Source organism: Corvus brachyrhynchos, unplaced genomic scaffold (genome assembly GCF_000691975.1).
Source record: "Corvus brachyrhynchos isolate BGI_N302 unplaced genomic scaffold, ASM69197v1 scaffold334, whole genome shotgun sequence".
In the NCBI taxonomy this organism is placed as follows: Eukaryota; Metazoa; Chordata; class Aves; order Passeriformes; family Corvidae; genus Corvus; species Corvus brachyrhynchos.
The window spans coordinates 2513550-2519995 of record NW_008238316.1 but is presented as its reverse complement, the minus strand read 5'-3'; the positions used below and the strand labels follow the sequence as shown (position 1 = coordinate 2519995).

The 6446-nt window shown below is 46.9% G+C and overlaps 2 protein-coding genes across 2 annotated transcripts in view; both read right to left on the bottom strand.

The window, feature by feature from the left end:
• The window catches only part of PAPSS2 (3'-phosphoadenosine 5'-phosphosulfate synthase 2), a 40295-nt gene extending 35432 nt beyond the window's left edge, over positions 1-4863 (bottom strand). Inside the window, exon 1 of the mRNA XM_017733788.1 lies at positions 4781-4863. Coding sequence (XP_017589277.1) covers positions 4781-4795 — 15 coding nt within the window. The 5' untranslated portion in view covers positions 4796-4863. The remainder of the gene's footprint in view (positions 1-4780) is intronic.
• MINPP1 (multiple inositol-polyphosphate phosphatase 1) overlaps positions 2147-6446 on the bottom strand; it is a 15569-nt gene continuing 11269 nt past the window's right edge. Inside the window, exon 5 of the mRNA XM_017733787.1 lies at positions 2147-5816. Within this exon, the coding sequence (XP_017589276.1) occupies positions 5417-5816 (400 nt within the window). The 3' untranslated portion in view covers positions 2147-5416. The remainder of the gene's footprint in view (positions 5817-6446) is intronic.

The following is a 6446-nucleotide window of genomic DNA, read 5'->3' as shown; positions in this document are numbered from 1 at the left end:
CCATCCAGCCCTGCCCTCTGGCACTGGGAAGCCATTCCCTGTGTCCTGGCCTCCTTTGTAAAGAGTCTCTCTCCATGTTTCCTGTAGCTCCTTCAGGCACTGGAAGGCCCCAGTGAGGTCATCCCAAAGCTTCTCCTCTCCAGGCTGAACAATCCCAGCTCTCCCAGCCTTTCCTCCCAGCAGAGCTGCTCCATCCCTCTGCTCATCCTGGAGCCTCCTCTGGGCTCTCTCCAGCAGCTCCTGTGCTGGGCCCCAGGGCTGGGGCAGCTCTGCAGGTGGGGTCCCACCTGAGCAGGGCAGAATCCTGCCTTAGGGTTAAGAAAGCACCAGGAGAGCTGTGTAGAAGAGAAATTCCTGAAGAAAAGTATATAAAGCTAAACACAAATCCACTTTCCTTAGCTCCAAAAAATCCTGTAGCCACAATCAGGAGTAGATGGGGAATGTTTGCTCTGGCCCAATGCTCAAGGCACCATGTCCCACCGAAAGCCAAAGGGCACCAGGCTGAAGGACCTTCAGCCTGATCCCACCTGGATCCTCTTTTTCTGGAGTGCTCCCCAGGATCACCTGGGCACCTTCTATTTCTCTAAGAGGTTCAGGATTTGTTACCACAGCCAGGGAAGCATTTGAGAGCCACAGGTCACTAATGTGGACAAGCCTGCAGAGCTTTTCTGACTCCCTTCATACTACTCCTTCCACAATAATCCCTTCCCTGTAGACAAGGGATTTGCTTCTGTTAACTGAACACAGTAAGAGGAGCGCTCTAACCTTTCAGCAAAATGGCAGAAAAACAATGCTCCCTTTAAACCATTTCTCAAAGGAATTGTAATTAAATAAATAAGTGAATCCACCACCATAAACCCCACATGCTGTTAGCCTGAACCTCCTCAGTCCTGATTTTACATATTGAAAGAAGCTGGAGAAAAAAAAAATAGCTGTAAACGCAATTATCTATATATAATCTTCATTTCTCACTTTTGGAAGCAAACAAGGGAGGGAATAAAGTCACACGGCCTTTACAGACATCTCCCTGTATCAGATCTGGAAGCAGAACCCAGTTCTGGCCTGGCATGTATTCCAGAGCCAACGAAAACCCTCTTCAAAAACATTATAAACATCAGAAACAGAGCAATTTAGAAATAGTTTTCTACTTACCGGACCACAAATCCTGAGAAATCAAGCAGAAAACCAGCACTCAGCAGCTGAACTGGATACAAAGGAGCTGCCGAGGCTTCACGAAGATTAATTTGAAGGTGGCAGCGTGTCAAAGCCAAAAAGCAACCCACACCCCCAGCAGGCAAAGCAACAGAAAGCACAGGCAGGACTTTGAAACAAAGCAAGGCCCTGCACACAAGGCCAAGGGCAGCCTCCCCAGCTGCTGACACTGCGGCCATGCACGGGCAGCTGGCCCTGGGACAGCGCATCCAGGGGAGCGGGAAGGGTGGCAGGAAGGAGCATTCCGACTCTCCCTGGGGACACGGTGGGCACACCGAGGCACTGCCACTCGACTGTGACGCTTCTTCTCAGGGTCCTGCCTGACCACCCTCTGCAGGACACGAGACCTTCACTCCAGGCCGGTCAGGTCAGAAGAGAAGCTGTCATTTAAAGCCCAGGAAAGCAAGAACTTAACAATTTAAAGATAAGCCATTAGTCCTGCCTCAGCAGCACCTGTTATTACTAACTTCCTTTTGAAAAGTTAGACAAGAAAAAACTCTTTAATGTATTATAGACCCAAAAAACAGGGCGAGGAGGAGATGGATGGTGGTGATCATGTTCCTCCCCCAAAGCCTCTATGTGGTGACTTAATTTCACTCCTTTGCCTGTGACTGTACAGTCTGGGGGGCTTTTCCCCCATTTCAGACAAAACATCCTTTATTGTTTTCCATTTCCAGCTGTCTTACAGACTAATACATCTGCACAGAAAATGCAAAAACAGCCCTTAATCGAAGACACCATCCCCACCACCACACCCCCTCTGCATCTACAAAAACCTTGTCAGAAAATTGTTGCTGCTTTTTATAGCAGGGTTCCTGGAAACAAGAGCAAACCTTTAGTCCCCTCAAAATGTGAGAGTAAAAACCTAATTAAGGCATTTTCTATTACCCACTGAGAAATCTGATGCCTTAAAATAATCAGACACCAACACAAGTAACAGCAACCTCCCAAGTGTATTTTGAAGCAAAACACAACCATGATACCAAAGACCATGTCCTTATTGCTGCTCAGAAAACAGAGATGAACAAAGTGTGCAGTTTTATTTCACAGCACTAAAAATCCACAAGTTCTCCAAATTCATCCAGTTAGTACCAGGATCATTACAAATCTGCATTTGACAGCTCCACACTAACCAGAACAGCAGCAGCTCTTACTAGACAGAAAAAATTCACTTGCCAGAAAGATTAACCATTTAACAAATTAAAATGTACTTCACAGGTATTGAAGGCCAGCATCTGAGAGCACTGTTGGTATTTTCCATCAGTGAAAGCTTCCAGTTTCAGAAAGGATGCAAAGAGAGTCCTTGACAGATGGCTGAGATGAGGCCTCCAGAGCCACAGGAAGGAGGAGAAAGCATTATTTGTCTTGCAGGACTTTTGCAGGATGTGGGAATGTGGCAGCCGGATCAAACACTGCATACTGAGCTAGTGCCCAACTTTGGAGAAGTTTTTTGATCCATTTTAGGTTCCTTTTTTTAAGTATCTAAACAAATGTCTATGTTTATTAGATAAAAGGATAAAAGCGAAGTCACCTCCCCAGTGCTCAGAACCAGAGTAAGTGCCTGGAGTACTTACACGTCCCAACACTTCTGTAGTGCTACAATGGTGCAGTTTCCACACTGAGCCTCTAACTCTGCCAAAGGAGTGAGTCAGAGCATCCTCTAAACACAGATCAGAGCCCCAACAGCACATTTTCCTTTCCAGTTAATTGCTGACAGCCACTGAAGAGAAATCTGTTACACTGGGGGTATGAGGGAACAGGCTCTGAGGAATCCCCCACAGAATTTAACCATACAATCAACCTGCTAATACACAAACAAAGGGTACTCCACAATACAAGGAATTTTTTGGTTCCTGCACCTCATCTGGCACACAATCAAAAAAGCGGTCAAGTGCAATGTATTCGTCCCTCCATAAGGAAGAAGGATGTATCTTTTAACAAATACGATGTCTTAAAATCAGTCTTGCTGAACTGACAACAGAATCCTCCATTCATCTCCCATAGTCAGGCTTTCATCCTTTCTCATGAATCATTACTGACTCACAGAAAAAAATATTTGTTCAAAGGTGGATTTTCTCACTCTTGTATCTGCTATTTTCAAACTTGACTGCCTTTGAACAAAGGCTCATTTCTCTGTAGCCTGACTCAAATGTTGCAATAAAGTTCCTAACTGGGATCTGTCACAATCATCACCATCAGTTGACTTAGTCTGAAGGTAGGATCATGTGAAAAAGGAGACATGTAAAGGTGATTGAGCAGTAGTCATATGCAGGGGCTGACAATTATCCTGACCTATATTCCTCTGGTCGTTGCAGCACTGAACTCCTCCCTAACCATTTCCCCAGCTTCAGAAAGAGCTGCAGATTTAACACAGGCAAGTGCGGAAATATTTGAGTCGGTATCTTCAGTGATCTCTTGGTCCCTGCAGCAAGGAGTGCACTAATGAAACACGGCCCCACAACCACAGGTAGGGAATTCCCTTAACTCAGAGAACAACAGCAAAAAGCAGGTGATCAGTTGCTCCTTAACTTACAGGTATGTAAACCTGAAGTGCTTTTATACAAGACATATTAAGAAGAAAAAAAGTGACAAAAGGCTGAGTCCCCAGAAAAATTCTTTTTAAAAAAAATCATACACTAAGTGTAACTCCTCAACTTGGAGTTTGGCTTGCTTTCTCCTGTTTTTGTAGCAGTGAAGTTCCTATTTCTGGGGGTGAGCCTACAAAAAGGACTTACCAGGTGCACTATAGACATTTATACCCTCAACTGCTGCGGGCTATGCTGTGGTAATCACTTATTCCAACCCTCCCCCTCCTGCCCAGAAAACACAGCAAATTTGACCCCACTTTACAGGGTGAGCTCTGAACACTCATTAGAGGGTGAGAGTGCACACTTCAAGAGCTACCAGCACCATAAATCCATACCCTAATCTGCTTTGGGGCAACTTGGTCAAACAGCCATTCCCTTGCAGGTGATGAAGGAATTTTTAATCTCACTTAATTCAGACATTTCTTGTCAGTTATCTGCAGTTTTCCTTTTCCTGTCACACTGCAGAGCTCTAAAATACTTTGCAGCTTTCAGGCATAAGGGAACCTACTTAAAGTGCAGTTGCTTTAAAAGATCACCAGCCCTTCTATGCCATTCACCTCTTTAAAACCAGCTGCATTTCAAAAGCAAGGTGGCGCATCAAATGTGTAAGGCCTACATAAGGAGCAGCTTGTTTGGTACCTTAAAGTTAGCAAAAGTCAAGTCTCAGCCCAATCTTTATACAGTTCAAAAACCTGGATTTAGAGTCAGCAACAATTCCATTGCAAGCAGGAGGCTGGAGACATCAGAGGTGCTTTCCAGCCAGAGCTGGTAGGAAAACTGTCAGAGCCATGGCACAGACTAACCTGAATGCCCCGGCCCAAATAACACCAGAAATGGATGGTGTTAGTGAAAGGACACCCCAGAGCACTTAGAGAACAACTGCTGCATGTCCCAAAGCACCTTAAAGAAGAGTGGTGACTTTCCACACCCTCACTATTTTCTCTTTTTCTCCTACTTCTTTTGAAAGATAATGTACTTACCCTGGAGACTAACATGCTACGCAGGATGGGTTGATGATGACTGTAAGACTTTTAATTCCTTGCCCCTTTTCAAGCAGGTGATGCATGCAGGAACTCCTCCTGCTTTAAAATGCCCAGAATAGAAATGGTGCTGTCCAGGCAGAAGTTGTGCAGCTGTAGAGAAGAGCTATGTACCCTCTCCCTTCTAGAAGCTTGGGAAAAGGATCAAAAAAAAGGTTTGAAGTATTTCATGCGTGGCACAGGAAAACAGCAGCTAGAAACACAGGCAGCACAAAGCAGTACTGAATCAATCCAACCACCTTCAGATCCAATAAAATAGAAGCTGCCCCAGGTCTTAAATCCATCTATGGCCCATTCATAACAGCACTGGCCAATGAAATCAGCTTATTAGTACATATAAACCCACAGGTACTTGTGTCTTGCATCACGCATTCGTTACAACTTCCCTGTGACAGCAGTTGTTTTTGCAGCTCTGCTTATGCAACAGAGAACCTGTGCACTGAGCTGAGACAGCCTCCCAAATTTGCAAGGTTAGAAAGTCTACACAGCAGCAGCAAATCATCCAAAGTGCTTGTTCCCAATGCCTGTGGAACTGAACCCAGACCAACATGAAGAAGGCCCGCTCTGTTCACTCCCTCACAGCTCATCCACAGCAGTGATGTTGACTTTGGGCAATTCGCACTCCTCTTTGAAGTGGCAGTTTTCCAGGATGTCCTTGTAGTAGTCCTTGAGGTCCGCGTAGGTGGAAATGGTCTCGTTGGAGTGATGGAAGGACAGCAGTTTCTCATTGAGCAGCAGCTGCACCTGGTACTCCTCCTGGGAGGCGTTCACGTGGTCGCAGTGGTAGAGCACGAACACCAGGTTGGCTGCGTAAGGCACAATGCGGCCGCTGCGGAATTTCCGCTGCGTGTGCCAGGCGTAGTTGTTGGCCAGGAGAGGCTCATCATCTTTGAAGTAACCCATCAGGGCAAGCAGGGGCTGGAGGGTCTCTGCGTGCCCAACTTGGACAATCAAAGGCGAAGAAATGGGTTTGGAGCTACAAAAGAAAAAAAGGTGAAGGGATGAGCAAGAGCCTGTGCTTTAAAACAAAACAGCAACACACTGCACAGCGGCCACAGCCAAAGGACACCTTGAACTTGTGTTACTCCCGAGTAAAACCTCTTTGGGAATTTCAGTCTGGTACAGACATTTTAAATGCAGCTTCCTGAACTTTGTCCAGGTATCGATCCCAGGCCAATGCAGTGAGATTCAGCAAGGCCAAGTGCAGGGTCCTGCCCTGGGGTCATCCCAAGCCCTGCAGCTCCAGGCTGGGGCAGAGGGGCTGGAAAAGGCCCATCAGGAAAGGCCCTGAGGGTGCTGTGCCAGAGGGGCACGAGGGGGAGCCCAGGGGGGCACGAGGCCAATGGCTGCTGGGCTGGGGCAGCCCTGGGGTGGCCACAGACCCAGGGCAGAGCCCGTCCCCTGTGCTGGCCCTGCTGAGGGACCTCAGGGCTGTGTCCAGTTCTGGGCCCTCCTGGCCAGAGAGCCCTGGAGGGGCTGGAGCATGTCCAGGGCAGGGAACAGAGCTCAAGCCCCTCACTGGATGTGAGAGAGTCTCCTTCAAATCATCAGCAGCATTTACCAAATTTAGTCTGAAGACAGTGATCCAGTGATGCAGGAGAACAGT